This window comes from Sebastes fasciatus, chromosome 3, assembly GCF_043250625.1.
Source record: "Sebastes fasciatus isolate fSebFas1 chromosome 3, fSebFas1.pri, whole genome shotgun sequence".
NCBI classification, from domain to species: domain Eukaryota; kingdom Metazoa; phylum Chordata; class Actinopteri; order Perciformes; family Sebastidae; genus Sebastes; species Sebastes fasciatus.
The window spans coordinates 684,006-707,866 of record NC_133797.1 but is presented as its reverse complement, the minus strand read 5'-3'; the positions used below and the strand labels follow the sequence as shown (position 1 = coordinate 707,866).

General features: G+C 42.3%; 1 protein-coding gene across 3 annotated transcripts; it reads left to right on the top strand.

Moving 5' to 3' along the window:
* Positions 1–277: 277 nt before the first annotated feature.
* clgn (calmegin) lies at positions 278–23,767 on the top strand. 3 transcript variants are annotated; one of them, XM_074627388.1, is made up of 15 exons: positions 278–522; positions 3,788–4,066; positions 4,186–4,259; positions 5,379–5,437; positions 5,796–5,937; positions 6,112–6,193; positions 6,823–7,015; positions 7,896–8,085; positions 8,204–8,317; positions 8,409–8,565; positions 10,438–10,653; positions 10,841–10,957; positions 11,722–11,905; positions 12,039–12,213; positions 22,395–23,767. In XM_074627388.1, exons 1-14 carry the CDS (start codon positions 301–303, stop codon positions 12,191–12,193), a joined length of 2,184 nt encoding a protein of 727 aa, XP_074483489.1. In that variant the 5' UTR covers positions 278–300; the 3' UTR covers positions 12,194–12,213; positions 22,395–23,767. The 3 variants fall into 3 exon arrangements, with proteins under 3 accessions (XP_074483489.1, XP_074483500.1, XP_074483482.1); XM_074627399.1 differs by having other exon boundaries at positions 279–522; positions 12,045–12,201; XM_074627381.1 differs by having other exon boundaries at positions 281–522; positions 12,039–12,201.
* The last annotated feature ends 94 nt before the right edge of the window (positions 23,768–23,861 follow it).

Genomic DNA, 23,861 nt, shown 5'->3' with positions numbered 1-23,861 from the left:
GTGTATTGCTTTCGTTGGAACACTACCAGAAAGGACCCTGAGAGTATTTTGTAATTGAATCTGTGATTTTGTCCTCAGCATCGACAGCTCTACAAATCAATTATGCTCTCTAATACGTATAGACATGACAGTTTAAGTGGTTGGTGAATAATTCTAGTCGTTTCAGTAGCAAATGTAATTTATTCATTCCGTATCTCATTAAAAAGAATAGCAATGTTGGAGCGAAAACTCCACTGAGAATTACAACTGCCGGTGGTACGTGAATGCACCATTCACGCTATCCTTCTGCGCCATGTGCACATGTGCGCATGCGTCATGCCCATTTGCAGGGACTCGCTCGCACTCTACCGCGTCCCGTTATTACCGTTATTACCGTTATCCAGGCCAAGCTGTCATCCTAGTTCCATCTTCTCCAGCCCAACCGGACACGGTGGGCCTCGCCTCGGTGATACTAGCGGGACAAACGCACAACATACTTCCTCAAGTGGAGAAGCAGCTTTTACTGAGACCTTTTCTCTCAAGGTTTGTCTGTGTGGGCTCATTCATTCATTCATTCATTCCCTGTGCGACATCTCTGCTAACTTAGCAAGTTAACCGTTGCTATCCAATCAATTCTTCACACTAACAATACCATTTCGGCCATTCTCTACTTTGAAATCTATTTTAGCCGTTTGTGTTTTAACGACATCTTCATGTTTAGTTAGTGGGCTCCTTGTATAAGCCCATTAGCTTCTAGCTAAGCTGATGTTATGCTAACGTTTGCTGCTTGTGATTGGCGCGCCGTCCTGGTAGCATAGCCATAGCATAGCCATAGCATAGCCATAGCGGAGCAGCAGCCACAGCTAGTCATCTAAAACACTTTGGACATTGGCAGCCATGTTAGCTCTACAACCCTTTTGTGCAGTTCCTAGGTGTGTTCAGTAATACACTTCTCTTACATTAGTTATAGTAAATGAAACAAGACCTGGGTGGCTGTGTTAAACGTGAACCAGAGGCTGGTAAGGGATGTGACCCCAGTAACGTTGCACTGACTGGGTTAAATAGGAGGACTGCAGCTTCATGGGAAATAGAAGAGAAGTGTATGGCATATGAACTAGTCTTTCATTGATCAATGTGGTATGATATACCTGTGTCTTTTAACTCCGCTGCATGGCATATTTGTGTCTTTTCACATTTCATCCTAAGATCAATATTATGATTTCCATATTTTATTTATGTCTTATTGCTTCGCTGCATGTGTTATATAAAAATGGTTATAATCTGTATTGCTTGGCTGTGTTTTGTTGTTCGTGTTGCTTGCATGGCTACATGTACCCAATAGTGGATATTGTTGCTGTATTATTGTACTAATGTTTTGCTGTTTCCTGTTGTTCTGCATGGCTCGTTGTCTTCTGTCTGTAAATTTGAACCATCACCTCATTGTTTTCACATCTTGCCAAAGGAGTTGAAAATTAGCTAGCTGGCTAACACTGGCACATTTACAGAAATGTTGATTAATGTGCATTGTCCTTATAAAAGAATGAATTGAAATGAAGTTGGGGAATGGCCTGTTTAGGATTTTTACAGCACACACTGTACAGTCAGCTCCTTTGCCTATACTTGGATGGTAATGACAAGCTTGTCTTAATGGATGTGTGGTTGAGGTGACTTGTCAAAGACGGTGGCAGGTCACTGTTGAAAGATATCTTGTTAGACTTTGGCCACAACTGGACTCATTCTCCAAAGTGAGACCTTACCTATATTACTGTTGGACTGACAGCAGGGAAGATATTTTCAAGATATCAGTGCAATTCATTGGTGTTTACTTTTGTTATGTCTAAATGCTGGGGTTATATGAGCTCCACATTGCTGTTGTTGAATCCTGTCTGTGTTTAGTTAGCTAAGTAAGGCTAAGCTGTGATATGTTTCATGAGGAAATAGCTTAAAACTTATTAACAGGAAGGCCAAAATTGGGATAGTTATGTCTGAGAGAGAGCAATATTGATTTGTACACCGTTAAGCTCCTCTGGTTGTGAAAAGTCAAGCCAATGCAGAAGTGCCTTAAACTTGCATTCTTTCTAATAGCCAGCAGGGGCCGACTCCTCTGGTTGCAAAAAGAATAGGATAGGAGTCTATGAGAAAATGAGCCTACTTCTCACTAGGGATGCACCGATACCGATAACGATACCTTTGGGTATCAGCCGATACCGAGTACCAATCTGATACCAGTGTTTAATTTATAAGCTGTATGCCTCACTGTGTGGAATTGACTGGGATCCTTCTGTTATGTGTAAAGAAACATCAGGCTTGACTTAAATATTGCTTTGCTAACTTTGTAAAACATCATGCATCTGATAATGTACGTCGTACGTCGTACAGCGGTTGCAGATGATGGATGATGATGATGATGATGGATGGTATTAAAGTGTGTAGGATCTAGCGACATCTGGTGATGAGATTGAAATTGATATTGATATTTTCTCATATCAGAATCTATTTTTGGCAGTCACCTGTTCCTACATGGGATATGGCCAAGATAAACACAAAAGATTAGAAATTGTTTATTGTTTGCATTCAGACCAAATATGCAAATAAGGCGCAAGATTTGATGCTTTTCAAGATAAGATAGCTCTTAAATGTGCTCCCAGTTCATCATCCCTCCCTTATGTGTATCCTTTTGATCCTCCTGCGCTCTGATGTTAGCAAATAGAACAACAGCAGTATGGGAATTAAAGTTAATTAGGAATGAAGGGAAGCGTGCTGCTTTACTGTCTGCAGTGATGCTTTTCAATTCCTGCTGCTCACAAGAAGAGTGAGCAGGTGTGGCCTGATCAATAGGTCATTGAAGCTGTTGTTTGGTGTAACAGATTTCAGCAGGGTACAATTTCAGATGCATTTTAGGACACACACAAAGACTATTTATTGGTACAAATCAAGACTAGTAAGGATGTTTGGGAAAGAGCACATATTGTAAATTCAAAGAGGCTTGTTGTATGCTACAGAAAGGGCTGGGCATATATCAATATTATATTGATATCTTGATATGAGACTAGATATCGTCTTAGATTTTGGATATCATAATATGGCATAAGTGTTGTCTTTTCCTGGTTTTAAAGGCTCCATTACAGTAAAGTAATGTAATTGTCTGAACTAACCAGAGTGTACTAGCTGCTCTGTTATTTGCCTTTACAAACTTAGTCATTATATCCACATTACTGATGATTATTTATCAAAAATCTCATCTTGTAAATATTTTGTAACCGCACCTATAGTCAACCCTAGAATGTTGTTGCAATATTGATATCGAGCTATTTGGTCAAAAATATCGTGATATTTGTTTTTCTCCATATTGCCCAGCCCTAGCTACAGATTTGAAAGCACAGATGTTTCTGGCTCAGAAGGTGTCTGTCTTTATGATTTATGTGGTGGAAATGTGTTACAGCAGAAAAGGAGCAGACTTAAAGGTTCTGTAAGGAAGTAGTGCGAAAAATGTAGCACTGTGTACTAATGTGACCTCAATCTATTTTTGTTTTATCTCTCACCCTCTTATCCCTCCATCCTTTTATGCACTTGTGTTCTCTATTTATATCACTAATGCCCCCCTCCCACACACACACACACACACACACACACCCTGTTGCTCTCCATAAATAACATCTCACACCTGCCTCTACTCCCCATACCTCTCCCTCATCCTCCCATACCACGCCCTCCTCGCTCTGCTCACACCATGCTCATCTCCGATACCATTGTTGCACACTCTGTTCACCCGTCTGCTCTCACCCCACACCCTCTCTGCCCCCTACAGATGAAGTTGGACAGGGGTTGGATGTGGTGCATGCTGCTCCTGTGCTCCCTGGCTGTGGCAGCTGTAGCGGCCCAGGAGAAGAATTTGGAGATTGATGTTTCAGATGTTGATGAAGACATGGGGTTGGACGAGGAGGAATTAAAGGTTCTGATGGCAGAAGAGGAGGAGGAGGAGGAGGAGGAGGAGGAAGAAGAGGAGGCGACAGTGATGGATGAAGATCACTCTGATGAGACAGACGGCACAGCAAGTGCTGGAATGGATGCAAATGTCTCCTTCCAGGTCAGGAATTGGTTGTAGATTAAATAAAGGTCATATGTGAAACTGAACTATATTAAAGATTCTCTTCACAGTTGCAAAGCTCAAGAGATCAACTTCCAATTATGTTTTTTGTTCCCCAGGTAACATACAAGACTCCTGTTCCCACTGGAGAGGTCTACTTTGCAGAGACATTTGATGATGGATCACTGCACAGGTAGAGCCTGACAAATTTACCACCAAGGGCTTCTAAAAATACAGCGTAAATGTTTGATGCATGCTATGATACATGAGCCTCCGATGGTACTGAGTGACCAGGATAAACTTACACAATCAGTGGTTGTAGTGTGTTTGCTCACCTTTTCTTGTGTGGAATTTAATGGTGTGGTCACACCAAGTGCGAAACAAACTTTTTGAGCGGCGTAGTTACATACAAAGTCAATGCGTTGCGAATTCGCGACACGAATGATGGGATATGTAATATTTCAACTCGAGTGACAAATTTGCGTGTCCCTGTGTCGCGAAAACCTATCGTTGAGTTTCTCCTCCTGTTGTCACTGACGTCCTGACGTTGAATCAGAAATGGAGGAAAAATATATTGTAGCTGTGTGTGGGCACTCAGAGCTACAAAGTACATAATATTTGTACAGAAACAGGACCAAACTCTGTATAAATGTATGTGTATTAACCACAGACGGTCTGTGGTATAAACAACAACGTTGCTGCTCTATTTATGCCTGGATGACTTTATCTTGAGTGTTGATGGAACAGCTGCATAGCATTGCACTGATCGATCCAAACTCCATTCAGAAAACAAGCATTTTAAAAGTTGTTTGCTTGTCGTCTTGAGGACAGATCTGACAAAGTAAGAATTTAGACTTCTTACAAATCTGCATTATTATGTGGTTATTTCGGCATCCTTTTGTTCCCTTTATTGCAATGAAATCACAGCACAATCTGTTTATTTTGGGTTCTTACCACAGTAGCGACGTGTGGCTTGCTAGATACAGTCAGTGCAATGGCACTGTATGTGAACACAGCTCGCAGCTGGGTGATGTTATGAACCCAGACACAACGGTGTTTGGTTTTGTGACATATCTGGGACTCCACAACATGTACAAAGGAGCAACAGTGGTTATTTCTTCCATGGTTGATGGTAGAAATGGCGGAAAGAAAAGTTGTAGGTACCTATGGAGACAAGCCCCTTCTCTCCGGCGCGTCTAGCACGAATGAACACAAATTGTACTGATGGTCCAACTCGCGCGAGGTAAAATGTATTTTGCTCTGCTCTTGTTCTGAACACAGCATAAAAGTTTTGTGGTGTTGATCTCAACAGTTGGCATCTGTCAAAGACGGTGAAGGGGGATGCAGATGATGACATCGCCAAATATGACGGTTTGTTGCTTTTTCTCCCCTCTCTATTAATTACAGACGTGTGCGTATGAGAGCTTGTACAGAGGCACAACTTGCTGTTTTGATCTTTACCTCGCACACCTCACATGTATGATGCAAATAAAATTATTTACAACCATGGGTCTTATTTTAGTTTGGGCCACCATCCCTATTGGTTATGATTACACTTCACTTAGCAACGTAATTGCTGGGATATGAGGTAACAAGGCATCAGTTTGAGACACTTTCAAACAGCGTTTGCAATTTTCTGTCGAATTCACGAAAGCTGTCTGAAGCAGAGACTCTGCACTCACAACATGACCATGAAAATTAATGTTAAATGTCTCCTCTCCGGCTGTAGGGAAGTGGGCTGTGGAGCAGCTGAAGGAGAACAAAGTTCCAGGAGACCAGGGTCTGGTGCTCAAGTCCCGGGCCAAACACCACGCTATCTCTGCAATGCTGAACAAACCCTTTGTCTTCCAAGATGAACCTGTGGTCATACAGTGAGTTCAAGCGTGCACACACTCTCATTTTTTGGACTTTTTGCATGAGCAACAGTGGTTAAAGGATGTATAAGTGAGTGACTAAAATCTGTAATTTGCATTTTACGGTTAACAAAACAGTGTGAGATAATGTGACCACCCTTGTTAACATTTTTTATTGTGTTCTGGTTGCAGGTATGAGGTGAATTTCCAGGATGGTATCGACTGTGGTGGAGCATACATCAAACTGCTTTCAGACACTGGCAAACTCAATCTAGTTAGTATACATGTTGTCATTCTACATGATGTACACAGGCCAGTTGATGGGCATTTATATCCAAAGCATCTCACACTGGAGCAAGTACTTAAAGAGATAGTTCAGATTTGTTGAAGTGGGGTTGTATGAGGTACTTGCAGTATCCATAGTCATTGTATTTCCGCCCAGAGCTTGAAGAAACAGACAGGAGTACCAGCATGGGAGCAAAGCAATGTACCGCTGTGGACGGGGGCAGCAGCAAAACATATTTTAGAAGCCTAAAAAAAATCTATATTTTCTTTACCTTGCTGTCAGACAGCCCTTTCAAACAGGGAACTGAAACTGTTATCTTTGCTCTCTTCAAAGCCACCACTGCTTTGACAAAAACAGTCATTTTACCTTGCAGAACACTGGAGCTGCTGGTCTACCGCTGCCTCCATCAGTTAGTTTGTTTGTGTTATTGTGTGACTTTGGTGTTTTAAAGGGTTAGTACAAATTCACCAAAGTCACACGATAGCGTAAACAAAAATCCAAAACCTTCAGAGCATTCCTCCTCTGTCTTGTAGAACTGAGGTAATCGTTATCCAGATTAAAAATAAATAGACCCTATTTACTCTTTAAATTCAACTCTTGTAACTTCTGCACTGTAGGAGCAATTCCATGACCGTACACCCTACACCCTCATGTTTGGACCAGACAAGTGTGGCGAGGACTACAAGCTGCATTTCATCTTCCGCCACCAGAATCCTCTGAACAAAGACACGGAGGAGAAGCATGCCAAGAGGGCTGATGTCGACCTCAAGAAGTTCTACACTGACAAGAAGACTCACCTCTACACTTTGGGTACAGAAACAAATCAAAAAGAGAATATGTATGTTTTTATTAGGGCTGTCAAAGTTATCCCGATAATAAGGCATTAATGCAAATTCATTTTAACACCACTAATTTCTTTAACACAACTTGCTCAGTTTTAAAACTAGAGAGAAGATTGGCATAATTTGAACCTGGAAAACCTGAGGAGTCCATTGGTACCAACCAGGTCATACTAGCTTGCGACGGAGGAGGCTAAATAATGTTCCAAACTTAAGTTAAATTTTGGTGAGGGAAAAACTGTCATGGCCATTTTCAAAGGGGTCCCTTGACCTCTGACCTCAAGATGGGTTCTATGGGTACCCACGAGTCTTCCCTTTACAGACATGCCCACGACAATCACATGCAGCTTGGGGCAAGTCATAGTCAAGTCAGCACACTGACACACTGACAGCTGTTGTTGCCTGTTGGGCTGCAGTTTGCCATGTTATGATTTGAGCATATTGTTTTATGCCAAATGCAGTACCTGTGAGGGTTTCTGGACAATATCTGTCATTGTTTTGTGTCATTAATTGATTTCCAATAATAAATATATACATACATTTGTATAAAGCAGCATATTTGCCCACTCCCATGTTGATAAGAGTATTAAATACATGACAAATCTCCCTTTAAGGTACATTTTGAACAGATTAAAAATGTGCGATTAGTCGCGAATAGCTATTTTAATCGATTGACAGCCCTAATTTTTTATATCTGTCTTAAATGTGTCTTTTATATGTAATACTTTTCGTACAATAAAATAGCTTCAACTTCAATTTCACATGTACCTGCATACCTTTCTGTGCTTTTATAAAATGTACATTTTTCATTTTGCTCACACATTCATTCAGCATTTTCCCCCTGTTGTCAGTCCTGAACCCAGACAACAGCTACGAGATGTTCATTGACCAGTCTAGTGTTAGCCGCGGCAGCCTGCTGCATGACGTGGTACCTCCAGTCAACCCACCCAAAGAGATAGACGATCCCAATGACTCCAAGCCGGAGGACTGGGATGAGCGGGCCAAGATTCCTGACCCTGAGGCTGTCAAGCCTGACGACTGGTGACTACAACCCCTATACTAGTAGATAGTACAGATTGTGTTTTGCAGATTGGACATGTTTAAACGTTAGGGCCTCAGTGACCTAGTCATTAATAACAAACATGGCCATGTGACTCAGGGATGAAGATGCTCCAGCAAAGATTGAGGACCCTGACGCTTTGAAGCCGGAGGGCTGGCTGGACGATGAACCAGGGTTTGTCCCCGATCCTAACGCTGAGAAACCAGAGGACTGGTAAGAATTCACCAAACAAACCCCTAACCAGCATTTGAATGATGTTACAGTAAGGAAATGATCCAGACTGACGGCTCTCCTCTGTGTGCAGGGACGAGGAGATGGATGGAGAGTGGGAAGCCCCGCAGATTCCTAACCCAGCCTGCGAGACGGCCCCCGCCTGTGGGGAGTGGAAGCGTCCCAAGATCAATAACCCTCAGTACAAGGGCAAGTGGAAAGCCCCTCTGGTGGACAATCCCAACTATCAGGTAACTATAACTTTTACCTTATCCACTCCACTCCTCTTTTTCATAGATTTGTATCTTTTCTAGGGGGGTACAGGGGCTTTAGGGGAAGATAGCAGGTCAACATTAGATGTCACATAGAAGTGGTGTACATCATCTGAAAGCTGGGAACCTAAAGATTAATTTGAGATGCAGCTCAGCACTGTGTGTCAAGTTCTTCTAGTCATAAATCAGAAATAAACAAATAACTCTTTATTAAAATAAATTGTCAAAGTGTATAAGGGCTAAGAACATTATGATAGAAATATATATGAAGGCCATAAATTGTTGCAGCAATTTACACAGATTTGGTGAATGGTAAATGGCATATATTATTTATTAATGGCTTGCTTTTATATAGCGCTTTTCTAGTCTTCCAACCACTCATAGCGCTTTACACTCCATGTCAGCATATCACACACACATTCATACACTGATGGTAGAGGCTGCTAAGGTGCCAACTTTGCCCATCAGGATCTAATCTAAATACTCATTCACACACCGATGGCTATGCCTTCAGGAGCAATTTGGGGTTAAGTGTCATGCTCAAGGACACATCAGCATGTGACCGGAGGAGCCGGGGATCGAACCACCGACCTTCCGACGACCTGCTCTACCCTCTGAGCCACAGCCGCCCTGAGGCTAAACTTAACCATTATTTACCGCTGGAAAATTGATAAAAATGATCAATAATCCCTCCAAAATACCACATTAAGACACCAAGACCTGGAGGAACACCATAGAAATAGCCATGCTGTGATTTGGGATCAAAAACTTCTGCAAGAATTGCAATTTTTGGATGTCAAGTGCTTCTGTTCTGGAAACTGCTCAGAAACCCCCTTATTGTCAATCTACCTAGTAAAGCCATCCATCCTCTGAATGCTCTAGGTCTCTAGTCTGATCTATCCATCCTCTGAATGCTCTAGGTCTCTAGTTTGATCCATCAATCCTCAGAATGCTCTAGGTCTCTGTGGCTGTCATTATCCTAGAGGTCACCACAGGTCATTTTATACAGGAAGGTTAAATTTAAAAAAAAAAAGTGGTCTCACTACAATGAAATGTCTCCTATGGGGACTAACATCATCACACATGAATACAGTTGGGCTCATTGGATCCACAAGAGTCTCAGCTTTACAGTGATACCTAATTTATGGAATTCAAGACTGTTTAGGAACCCCAGTATGCAGAAATATTCAAACACATCATTTTAGAATAGGCTAAAATAACACATTTATACTGCATGTGATTATCATTAAGTGGGCATGTCTGTAAAAGGGAGACTCGTGGGTACCCATAGAACCCATTTTCTTTCAGTTATCTTGAGGTCAGAGGTCAAGGGACCCCTTTAAAAATCGCCACACCAGTTTTTCCCTCGCCAAAATTTTGTGTAACTTCGTAACGTTATTTAGTGTTCTTCCCGACACGCTGGCATGACATGGTTGGTATCAGTGGATTCCTTAAGTTTTCATGTTTCACATGATACCAGTACCTTCAGCCTCTAGCTTTAAGCCTGCTACAGCCTCTGAAAAAAGTAAAGTCAGCTGAGGGCGTTGGCGCACTCAGGGAGTGGAAGAGAAGAGAACTAAACCAGGTGCTATCAGGCTGATTTGGGCTCAATAGAGTTTTGTTTTACCACACTGATATCTGATTAGTCTATTTCTCCTATATTTACTTTCCTAGCTTTTGTTTTTAAATCATGAATGATGAGGTGCACACTCCAGCACTTGGCCAAGAGACGGTTCACTCTCTGTGTTACTTGGTACAACTGTAACCTGTCCTGTTGGAGATGCTGTATGTTTGTGCACCAGCTGAAACCATCCTAATTCTTTTCCTCTTCATTCTTTGTCTCCTCCCAAGGGAGTCTGGAAGCCGCGTAAGATCGATAACCCGGACTATTTTGAGGACCTGCAGCCGTTCAGGATGACACCTTTCAAGGCTGTGGGCTTGGAGTTGTGGTCCATGACCTCAGATATCTACTTTGACAACTTCATTATCACCTCTCACAAGGAGGTGGCCGACCGCTGGGCCTCTGACAGCTGGGGGCTGAAGAAACTGGTGGCTAGCGCTAACGAGGTCAGTGTGATGTTTTGTAAGGTCAACAGGAACATGGAGCAGCACCCTAACAGATACTTACATTGTCACTATGTGCATATAATTTACCACAGGGCTGTCAGTTTCCGTGAGGGAAAAGCTCACAAAGGCTCACTGTTTGCTCTTGCTCTCTGGTCCCTTGTCTTCCCTCGCCCCTCAAACCCATCAGCCGGGGATTTTTGCTCAGCTGATGATTGCTGCAGAGGAACGGCCGTGGCTCTGGGTGATCTACATCCTGACAGTTGGCCTGCCTATAGGACTGGCTGTGCTCTTCTGCTGGCCAAAGGTACTGTGAACCTAATGAGTCATTTATTTATTGCATGTTTCTGATCCCCGATTAATGCAGAAGCACACCAGCAAACCCCTCTAAGTGGCCTTACACATGCCGCGTCTTTTGCGCACTGAAATCCATTGTTGTCAATGTAGATGCGCGGCAGTCGCGGTGCGGCACGCTACCGTTCCCAAGCGCTTATTTCTTGGGCCGCGACGGCTGTGCCCCGAGATAAAAATAGTTCAACTTTTGGAATGCTGTAGCGCTCACCACATGTCATGTGAAGAGAAACAACCAATCATAACCGGCAGATATCTTTTCTTTCTAGCGTAATTATCAGTCTATAGTAAATATATGGAGGAGAAGTTAATCATTTTAGTGCAGGGCTACCCAGAGCTTTACATCTGTCCCACGGACTATTTTCCTGGCTTCACCCTTTCTGTTTGAAGAAAGCACAACATCTGTTTGAAAGGTCAGCCAAATTAACACAGAGTAATCGATACTGTGAGGGATTTACGGTGCTGGAAATGCATTTTGTCTTTGTTTTGATTGTGTTTAGTTTAGTCAGCGAGGCTTACTGCTAAATTACCGCAACGTCATCATAATCGTCAAACGCAGGTTTTGTTTTTTTAGTAACGGCAGGCACGACAGAAGCGCAACCTCCCAAGCACATTGGGAAGAAAACAAGCGGCACAGCTGGCACTTTCCACGCGTTTTAGATGCGGCTTGTGTACTGCCCCTGAACTTGACTGAAATCCCATCTCCTGTTTGTGTCATAGAAATCAGATGACGACTACGTATACAAGAAGGTGGATCCTCCTCGGGCTGATGTAGAAGAAGAGGAAGAGGAGGAGGAGGAAGAAGAAGAAGAAGACGAAGAAGAAGAAGAAGAAGAAGAGGAGGCAGCAGCAGCAGAAGAGGAAGACAAAGCAGCTGAGGCTAAAGAAGGAGCACCAGCAGCAGGTTAGAGGGTCAAACACAGGTCATCACACATCCTCCTCTGTTGGTGCTGTATTGATCAGAGTATTGTTCATTGTTCTAGAGTCGTATTTCTTTGTCCTCACTGTCATCATCGTTACTCTCCCTTTTTCAAAAGTAACAGAAGAGGAGGAGGAGAATGAAGTCGATGCAGGAGGTGACAATCTAGAGGGTGATGATGATGAGGAAGAAGAGGAGGATGAGGAGGAGGAGGAGGAGGAGGAGGAGGAGGAGGAGGAGAAGAGGAGAGCAGAGCTCCTGAGAGAACATTAGAAGAGGAGGTTAGTGTAATTGTGAGTTCTTCTTACCTCTACAGCAGCATGAGCTGATGGTGTTGGTAGATATCAGGCGGTTCATGTGGTGCGCTCTTGGAATTAATACGTGGAACCAGATCCTCGGATATCACCATCTACTTTCTCTTAATTTTATCCGTCTGGTTCAGGATAATAACAGGAGAAGAAGAAGAAGAAGAAGAAAAAAGTTACTTTATTAATCCCCGAGGGGAAATTCAATTTTTTCACTCTTTTATATTTTACATATTACATAGTACACACAGGCCCGAAATACACACACGTGCACAAACAGGAACTATATACATGCATTAATGGAGAGATGTCAGACAAGGGGGCTGCCCCTGACAGGCGCCCCGGGCAGTTGGGGGTTTGGTACCTTGCTCAAGGGCACCTCGGCAGTGCCCGAGAGGCAAACTAGCAGATTTTTCAGACCATAATTGACTTTGTGACTGGGTGCTGAGGATGCTGTGACAACAAGACTACAGTTCCTTTGCCTTCGCATATGGCTTGCAGTTGCCGCCTCCCCCATGTTGGAGATGTCGAATGATTTTACACAGACTTTGCATACAGATTTCTTTTTATGGAGGATGGAACCTGCCAAAATCAAAAATAAATGAATAAATATATAAATGACTCGATAAATAAATAATTGTCATTAAATGTAGCAAAAATAATATTAAAAATAAATGTAGCCATTAATTAATTGATAACATGTGACAGCAGAGCTGTTTTGCAGTCTACAGGCAGTAGCAGCAGCTCTGCGAAGGAGTGTGCGTTCGGTCGCACGCCATAGCCTACTTCCTATATTGCTTTAGACAACATCAAGCTCAATCTGGTCCGTGCTCTCTCACACGGTGGTAAATATTTTGGCTGCAATGGCTGCTCAGAAAGCCATGAAAAACACTCTGCTGCTTTTATGATCAATTTATTTTTATAAATTCTGAATTTTTTTATTATAGAAAACAGAGTAGGGGCAATAATCTGGAAACACAAATGTTTTTCCATACTGCGTAGGAACCCTGTGTGTATGTTTTAGCTTAAAGGAACAGTGTGTAACATTTAGGGGGATCTATTGGCAGAGATGGAATATAATATTAATAAGTGTGTTTTTTTTTGTGTATAATTACCTGATAATAAGAATTGATATGACCTAGAAAATTCGAACAATGTGAATTGTATGGAATTGTATGTTTTCACTACAATATATTTTTATTTATTTTTTATTTGACCTTTATTTAACCAGGTAAAATCAATTGAGAACCAATTCTCATTTACAATGATGACCTGGCCAAGAGGCAGTAGCACAGTCCACACAAGTGACACAAACAGCACAGATACAATACAGTATGACAAACACATGAGAAAATGGCTAAAAACAGCATAGGTAAATTAATAAACACTATGTACAAAAAAAGGCGGATTACTGGATGTTCTTTGTAAAAATGGAAGAGAGAGAGAGAAGTGAGGGCTGGTCAGCAAGTACAGCAGTCAACTATGACTTGTTGCAACTTTTGTTTGAACATGTTGAGAGAGGTGAGAGCTGTTAGTTTGAGCGTGTTTTGTAGTGAGTTCCAGTCATTTGCAGCGGCAAAATGAAAGGAGTTATGACCAAACACAGTACGGACTTTTGGAATGATGAGCCTAATGAAGTCACTGGATCTTAAACGGCGATTGCTGTCGGAAATGTGCAGAAGATTGGAGAGGTAGCGAGGGGTCATTCCCAAAATGGATTTGTAGACCAAGAGCAGCCAGTGTTGTAGCCGCCTGGTGTGAAGGGAGGGCCAATCCACCAATCTGTAAAGATCACAGTGGTGGGTGGTGAAGGGTGCACATGTGGCAAAACGGATTGCTGAGTGGTGGAGTGTGTCCAGTTTTCTGAGGGTGGTCTTTGATGCCATTTTATAAATTATATCGCCGTAGTCAAATAGAGGAAGGATGGTCATTTTCACAAGGGTGAATTTGGCAGAGTGTGTGAAGGAGGCCTTGTTTCGATACAGGAAACCCAGTCTAGCTTTGACTTTAGCCAGAAGGTTATTGATGTGTGTGTTAAATGAGAGCGATGAGTCCAACCAGAAGCCAAGGTATTTGTAGGAGCTGACAAACTCTAGCTCCGAGCCATCAGCACTGTAGATCTTGGGAGGGCTGGGGATGATGAGGTTTTTCCGGTCAAACAGCATACATTTGGTCTTTTTGGAGTTGAGGAGCAGGTGGAGGTTGTGGAAAGACTGTTGGATGGAGTTGAGGCTTTGTTGAAGAGTGGACACAGCAGAGTGGAGTGAGGGACCAGCTGAATATATGATGGTGTCATCAGCATACAGATGAATCCAGGAATTTCTAGCAGCTTTGGCTACATCGTAAATATAAATGGAGAACAAAATAGGGCCTAAGATGGAGCCTTGAGGCACACCTTTAGAGATGGTAAGAGGTTCAGACATGATGTTTTCGGTCTTCACCCGCTGGACACGATCAGCCAGGTAGCTAGCAAACCAGTTGCAACATCTACTGGACAAGCCAATGCTGGTAAGTCTTTGCAGGAGAATGTAATGGTTGACCGAGTCAAAAGCCTTGGCTAGGTCTATAAAGGCAGCTACACAAGTCTGTTTGTTGTCCATGGCGGTGATGACGTCATCAAGGACCTTCAGTGTAGTGGTGGTACATCCGTGGTCTTTCCTAAACCCAGACTGCAGGTCAGACAAAATATGATTTAAGTCAATGAAGTGAATTAGTTGTTTATGTACCAGTTTCTCTATGACTTTGGCCAGACAGGGCAAAATGGAAATCGGCCTGTAGCAGTTCGGGTCAGAGCCAGAGCCTCCTTTAAAGAGGGGGAGAATCGTAGCCGATTTCCAGTCAAGGGGGAAAAAAGACAGATGAAATGACAGGTTAAACAGGCTTGTAATAGGGGAAGCAATAATATGAGCGGCTGATTTCAAAAACACAGGGTCAAGCCCATCAGATCCAGCTGACTTGTTTGAATCTAACTTAATGAGTTCATCCAGGACTTCCGAAACCTTAACAGGTTGAAGGGAGAAGCTGTTAACGCTGGGTGATGAAGTAGGAGTGTTAGATGAATCTGTTTCAGGGGCAGCTGCACCAAAGAAATTAGATGATTTCACGAAATGTTGGTTGAAGTGTGTGGCCATGCGTTGTTTATCAGTAACAACAATGTCATCAAAAATCAAAGAAGTGGGTAGATGCGGAGAAGCAAGTTTGTTTTCCATGGATTTGACTGTTTTCCAAAATTTCTTGGCGTCAGAGCCACTGGCTGAGAATTCTTCTTTGAAATGACTGATTTTAGCTTTCCTGATCGCCTGTGTTGTTTTGTTCCTGCATTGTCTGAAGGCCAGCCAGTCGGCAGCAGACTGAGAAGACCTCGCTCTCCGCCATGAGGTGTTTTTTAGGTGGATCAGAGCCGCCAAATCGTGACTGAACCAGGGGCTGTAGCGATTCTTCGTCCGGAATCGTTTCAATGGGGCGTGTTTCTCAATGATTAGGCTAAAGGTGTTTTTGAAATAAGACCAGGCATCTTCCACTGAGGGGATAAGATATGGACCTTCAGAGTAATGACAGCAGATATTACAAGACGCTCCATCTGTCAGAGTCGGTCTGTGTGAATAGACAGCCACACTTGTTTTAACTCACATGGTAGGGTAGCAGTTTGTCTAATGCTGATGTATTCTGAGCACAGAGCTAGAACATCATGTTTTTATACAGTATTTAACAATGAAGGTCTGCAGGTCTTTCAACGCTCTTAAATATTGGAATCAGGGGTGGATGATGGTTCAATACAAAGTATCAGTTCTACTATACAAAGTCTTGTGCGTCATTAGGATTGATAGCAAAAAAGGATCACTGTCACAGTTAGGGGTGCAGAGGTACACAAAAGTCACGGTTCAGTTCATACCCGGTTTAGGAGTCTCAGTTTGGTACAGCAGAAAAAGAGCAAATGCAAGGATCCATTTATTTTCATTTATTTTGAACAGACCGTAGTCAATGTCTAGCATTGTCTAGCAGTCAATGATAGACAAAATCCTCCTAATGGGGACTGAGGTAGCATGTTGCCTACTGGCAACTTTGCTAAACTATTTTCATTATAAAAATAAGAACATAACACACTTCTGTACTACACTGTTCGAACACTGAACAAACACTTTCCCAAAAGCAGGGTTCCTACACAGTATGGAAAAGTATCAAATTTGATTTTGGTAGTTTGTATGGAAAAAAGAAAAGAGAGAATGGAAAAATATTTCTGTTTACAGACTATTGCCCCAATTCTATTTTCTAAAATATAAAATTCAGAATTTCTAAAAATAAATTGATCATACAAGCAACTAGGGATGCTAATTTTGAAAAAAAAAGAAATAACCAATAACTGACCCTCATTAAAGCTTCAGTAGGCAGTATATTTGTGGCATCATTGGGCAAAAATCCCATAATAACCTTTCAGCATATTGTAATTCAAGTGTTCTGAGAGAAAACTAGAATTCTGCTCCTCCTCATGACTCTGTTTTCAGGCTTTAGAACATCTAATCCGTGACGGGAGACTTTGACCAATCGCAGGTCATTTCATTGAAGGAGCATTCCTATTGGCTGTGCTCCCGTCATGTGACTGGAACTTGGTGTTCCTTCACCAGATTTCACAATGGCGGTGGCCATTTCTCATTTTACAGCTAAACCGTGCACTACAAGATGATTCTGAGAACATCTGAGGAGAGAAATAGGCATTAACGTAACAGAATATTGATTCATATTTGATCAGCGCTGCCTAGTTTGACCGTTTGGTCGGAGTTCACGAGGGATTGACAGCCGGCTCTCATAGACAGCAGATGGACAGCAGATCTCAAATCAGCTCTGACAGCTTGGTTTCCTCCGGTCTGTAAAATCTTGCAGAACCCGTTAGGAGCACCGGAGGACACAGAGACACATGATTTTTTTTCAGGTTACCCGTTTCATGTACTACTGTCAGGATATAGCGTTCATAAAAATAACTTTTTTTAAATCAGATTTGCTCCAATCTGCCTACTTCAGCTTTAACCGTTAACCAACAAGATAAGTGCGTCTCATGTAGCGGTGCACCAGCTGCAGTGTATGAGTACAACAGACAACTGAGTCCCCAGTTCACCGTCCGGGAGCGTCACTGTAGCAGCCACGCTGCTGCGTTCACTGTCGTGGACACATGCAGCCACTTCCCCAGTAAAAGTCTCCACCGCACATTTAGTTTAGTTTAGCAGGTTGTCAGCTGTGTGTCTGGCTTGCGTAACGATAGCGAGTGTCAGACAAACCTTGTGTGTGTTTGTGATACTTTAGCAGCTCTAGCATTGCCGGTGGCTTCGTGCTCGCCATTGTCACACACATACGCTCTGTCACAGCGGCGTAACATTAGCGAGTGACTGGCAGACCGTGTGTGTGGCGGTGGTGAGTGTGGGGTTGTTGGTGGCGTTTTAGCTGAGAACGTAGCTGTAGCAGTGTGTGTACAGTTTATTTGTCGGTGAATAAATGCTACGACTCCTCCGCTCAAGCGAACTCATGACCGGAGCCTACTTCCTGTATCTTGCAACGCCGGCTCAGACTCTCTTAAGGTGGACCAGCTTTTCTCCTTAAACTGACAAGCTGCTCCTCTGAGTTTTGCTCAGCTTTTTAATTAATCATTAATATTTCTTTTAACTGATAGGGTTAATCGGTTAAAGTTCTTAATGTCGGTTAACGGCTAAACGGTTAATTATTAACATCCCTACAAGCAACAGAGTGTTTTTCATGTCGTTTGGAGCAGGCAGCCAAAATATTTACCACTGTGTGAGAGAACGCGTGCCAGAGCAAGCTTGATGTCATCTAAAGCAAAGCAAGAAGTTGGCTATGGCGTGCGACTGACGCACACTCCTACGCAGAGCTGCCTCTACTCCTGTGCGTCACAGCCAGGGCCGGCGCGTCCATATAGGTGAACTAGGCAATTGCCTAGAGTGGCCATTCTGCGCGAAATTATTCATTATGAGCAAAATATTAATAATAATTAAAAGTAACCAATCTGCGGGCTGACAGAACAGAGTGGAACGCTGTCTGTCAGACTGGGCCGTTTTTTACAAATCGGATTGCCTCAGTCATTTACATCGTGAACGTGATGAACTGTGACTACTGTTCCAGCTCACCTCAGCTTGCCTGGCCGGTCTGGTTTAGATTCAGTGCAGTGGTGACATGCTGATACAAACTGAGGAGGTGTCATCCACTATGAGGAGTCTTGAAGGTCTTCAGCATCATCAGATTCTCTTTATACCACAAAAACTGTAAAATGCTCTCATAAAAGGCCTCTCCATCTCAGTCCTGGGATGAATTTCTGTCCCAGTCTGTCCTTGTTGCTATAGAGGGGTGGCATAACTGCTTATTGCCTAGAGCAGCAGAAGTACAGACGTAGGCAAAATTGTTGGTACTCTTCCGTTAAAGAAAGAAAAACCCACAATGGTCACTGAAATAACTTGAAACTGACAAAAGTAATAATAAATAAAAATTCACTGAAAATTAACTAATGCAAATCAGATATTGTTTTTGAATTATGGTTCAGCAGAATCATTTAAAAAAACAAACTAATGAAACTGGCCTATACAAAAATGATGGTACCCTTAACTTAATATTTTGTTGCACAACCTTTTGAGGCAATCACTGCAATCAAGTGATTTCTGTAACTCTCAATGAGACTTCTGCACCTGTCGACAGGTATGTTGGCCCACTCCTCGTGAGCAAACTGCTCCAGCTGTCTCAGGTTTGAAGGGTGCCTTCTCCAGACTGCATGTTTCAGCTCCTTCCACAGATGTTCAATAGGATTTAGATAAGGGCTCATAGAAGGCCACTTCAGAATAGTCCAATGTTTTGTTCTTAGCCATTCTTGGGTGTTTTTAGCTGTGTTTTGGGTCATTATCCTGTTTGAGGACCCATGACCTGCAACTGAGACCAAGCTTTCTGACACTGGGCAGCACATTTCGCTCCAGAATGCCTTGATAGTCTTGAGATTTCATTGCACCCTGCACATATTCAAGACACCCTGTGCCAGATGCAACAAAGCAGCCCCATAACATAACCGAGCCTCCTCCATGTTTCACATTAGGTACAGTGTTCTTTTCTTTGGATGCTTCATCTCTTCGTCTGTGAACATAGAGCTGATGTGACTTGCCAAAAAGCTCCAGTTTTGTCTCATCTGTCCAAAGGACATTCTCCCAGAAGCTTTGTGGCTTGTCAATATGCATTTTGGAAAATTCCAGTCTCGCTTTTTTATGATTTGGTGTCCTCCTCGGTTGTCTTCCATTAAGTCCACTTTGGCTCAAACAGTGACGGATGGTGCGATCTGACACTGATGTACCTTGACCTTGGAGTTCACCTCTAATCTCTTTGGAAGTTGTTCTGGGCTCTTTGGTTACCATTCGTATTATCCGTCTCTTCAATATGTCATCAATTTTCCTCTTGCGGCCACGTCCAGGGAGGTTGGCTACAGTCCCATGGACCTTAAACTTCTGAATAATATGTGCAGCTGTAGTCACAGGAACGTCAAGCTGCTTGGAGATGGTCTTATAGCCTTTACCTTTAACATGAAGGTCTATAATGTTCTTTCTGATCTCCTGAGACAACTCTCTCCTTAGCTTTCTGTGGTCCATGTTCAGTGTGGTACACACCATGACACCAAACAGCACAGTGACTACTTTTCACCCTTTAAATAGGCAGACTGACTGATTACAAGTTTGAAGACACCTGTGATGCTAATTACAGGACACACCTTAGTTTAATATGTCCCTATGGTCAAATTATTTTCAATCTTTTCTAGGGCTACCATCATTTTTGTCTAGGCCAGTTTCATCAGTTTGTTTTTTAAAATGATTCTGTTGAACCACAATTCAAAAGCAACAGCTGATTTTCATTAGTTAATTTTCAGTAAATTTTTATTTATTATTACCTTTGTCAGTTTCAAGTTATTTCAGTGACCATTGTGGGGTTTTCTTTCTTTAACGGAAGAGTACCAATAATTTTGCCTACGTCTGTACATGCACTGGGCCTGGTTACAGCCTGCAAAACAGCTTTACCCCAAGTGCAAGATGTTTGACAAAGGAATGTTGTCCAACTTCCTGCGTAGGACTGTGGACTGAACAGCCACAATGGGTAAATGTATGTTTTCCTTGTCTCTGGAAAAGTATGGAATTTTGAAATAGAAAATGTGTAGGAACCCTGCCAAAAGGCAACAGGTCACAATAGGCAATACAACTGAAAAGCATCTCTTATACTGTGAAATTGAAAATACCAAAATACATAGAATAATAAAAAAGAAAAATGTGCATTAGGACTGTTGCAATTAGTTCCACCTCTGCTATATTTAAACATTCAAAGCACCCAAACATGTAATCATCCCGGTGATCATCCCATCTGGGTGATGGCGTTGACTGTGCGTTTGCATGTTTGATGGGTTTCAATTCACAGACCGTACAATGGTGGAACAGCGCCGACACACTGTCCTTGTTTTATACACAACCTGGGTGTTCCTGCTCCGGCGTTACATTTGTGCTCGCCATAATGTTACTGACTCGCACGCAATCTGCTTGTTGTGCTAACCTCAGCACGTTTTAACGGTGTACAGTCAGCTCAAAGTTTTCTGGTGTGTGCAGCGATCACCTCATTAGTTTAGAGAGTTCACACAATACACATATTTGTTGTGTCTCAATAAAAACAGTCTTGTAGTTTAACATGCATGATTATTTAATTAACAGAAAATAGTAAAAAGAAATGCTTATGCCTGTTTGGAAAGTCACCCAGTCGTAATGAAAATGTATTCAGAAGTAACCTATTAATGATGCATTCACCTCATAAATCCTGATGCATGGCTTTCTCCTACATAAGCGTATCTGTACCAACATTGGTCATTTTGATTTTGACTAGGTATCTGATGGGAACCCCTCCGTTTAATTCACTTCATACGTTTGCTAAAGTCACTGTTTGGTGGTATACTGTTATAGGGTATTCATTCATATTCTCACACTTATGGTTCGCCTCTCTCTTGTGGCCTGCTGACAACACACACTGAACACGGTCATTCAGACACCTCCCTTCTGTTTACACTAGTTCATGTCTCTTGTCCTAGTGACAAATGTGCACCGTCAGGGAGTCGTTTTCATTTTCAGTGATTTCACTTTTGAGAACGATCATGCATTTCATTCTACTTGGCATTTAAAAGGTCTTAATTTAATGAAGACAGTTTAATTTGACTTGATAAAATGTCCAGACACCCTGTAAGATGTGGCTAACTCTACAATTTTGTTGAAGTTTTGTTTAAAAAAAGGTTATTTTTATAAAACGGTCACTGTATCCTGACAGTAGTGTATGAGACAGGTAATATGAAAAAAATCATGTTCCTCTGTGTCCTCCGGTGCTCCTAACGGCATCTGCAAGATTTCACAGACTGAAGGAAAACAACCAATCAGAGCCAAGCTGGAGCCTTGCCGTCTCTGAGCAGCTGTCAATCACTCACTAACTCTGATCAAACGGTCAAACTAGGCAGCGCTGGTCAAATATGAATCAATATTCTGTTACTGTAATGTCTCATTCTCTCCTCAGATGTTGTCAGAATCATCTTGTAGTGCACGGTTTAGCTGTAAAATGAGAAAGTTTGCTCCGGCTGGTGAGCGGTGCTTGGTATTTCCTCAGCTGATCTCAACATGGCTGCCGGGTCACAAAGGTTCTCATTTTACAGCTAAACAGTACACTACAAGATGATTCTGAGAACATTTTACTCAAAAAAATAGGCATAACAGTAACAGAATATTGATTAATATTTGATCAGCGCTGCCTAGTTTGACCCTTTGATCTGAGTTTGCGAATGATTGACAGCTGCCTCTGTTGAATGAACAGCCAATAGGAACGCTCTCTCTCTCTCTGAAATGACCTGTGATTGGTCAAAGTCTCTCGTCACAGACTAGATGTTCTAAAGCCTGAAAACAGAGCCATGAGGAGGAGCAGAAGTCTAGTTTTCTCTCAGAACACTTGAATTACAATATGCTGAAAGGTTATTATGGGATTGTTTCCCAATGATGCCAAAAATAATCTGCCTACTGCAGCTTTAACATTTTGGTAATGTGGCAAATGCAAGAGTGATGTTTCATATCTCATGCGTTTGATTTTTTTGCTTTTTATTTCATTCCGAATGTGGCCCGCAGCCAAAGGAGGGAGGAGATGTTGCCGGAGAGAGCCACAAACAAGCTGTGAGGAAGAGGAGGGTACGGAAAGACTGAGGAGGTGAACCCCACGCCTACTGTCTCCTTTCTCCCCCCGATGCAGAGGAGATGGAAGGGCCGTCTCCGCTGCTGCTCCCCCCCTCTCTCCAAGCGGAGCAGCATGCATTTCCTCCAAACCACCTGGTAGCCTGCAGTCACCCCTCAGCTACACCCATCACAGCCTCCGTAACCACATTCTGCATCGTTCTTCGTCTCGTCCTGTCTCTCCCTCCTGCCTGCTCATTGAACGATCCCATGAATCCCCCGGAGATTCTGTGCATTTAGATGTTTTCCCTCCTCTCATCCTGAGCTACCACACTTTCTTCATCCTTCTCCTCTTCTCTAAGCCGTCGCTGTCAAAAATGCCTGTCAGCCCTAAAAAGGGCCGCCTCTTCCACCGCCGGTCCTGTTCACCCCGTCTCTTCTGTCAGTCTTCTCTCTGAATATACGCCATCATAGATCTACCAGTCTGTATCCTTTGAAAACAATGGCAGCAGCAATCGTCTGTGCTGCTGTCGACTCCAGTTGTTCATACCATTTTACATCATATCATAGGGGCTACATCTCACAAGTTAGACTTTATTCTTGTGTCCTTTTTGTTTTAAAGAACACGTTCGAGGACACAGTTCCTTCCTCATTTGAAATTGTTGGGGTTTGAAGAACAGGCCGGGAGGAGAGGACGCCTAGGAAAGGCTGTTTGAAATGTTACTACAGTGTCAAGACATTACAGCTGATAAGTCGCCTCAGCTTAGGGTTCAAAGTTTACCTTTTTAAAAATGGATGTTCTGTTTAGATTTTAGCTTGTTTGTAATGAGCATCAGTTACTTGTGTTTTTTACTAAGTTATAGCAGTTTAAGATTTGAGGATTAGCACATAGATTACCCTATTTATTTGTTTTGTTTTATGCTGGTATGAATACAGATTTAATAATTCAGTGTTTTGAGTGACTTGAGGCAGTTTTCTTGAATAAGATATGCCACTGATGTGCTTATTCTGAACCGAGGTCTGTTTGAAATGCTTTACCTGATCAAACACTGAATGCCTTGGCAATCAGTTGTCAGTAAATATGTGGGTTTCTGCAGTCTCATTCAGTCATTACACAGCAGTACTTTACCAGAATATCTAGACCAGTTGGAGTTCAGATCCTACATTATTGCCTGAGAAAAAAAACATTGATGCTAATTAATTTGTTTTATATTATTGTCTCAAGCTTTTGTAGTTCATGTTCTTGCCAGATTCTGGCAGATATACCCGTTTACATTTGTTTGCAAATTGTACATTGCTCTTGAAAATAAAACTATTTAATACAAAAAAAATGTCTGATCAAATGAGGTAATATTTTGATTTATATTCATATTCTCTTGCTCTCGGACAGATAATGTAGGGTTGTGTAGGTGACAAAAGAGCCAG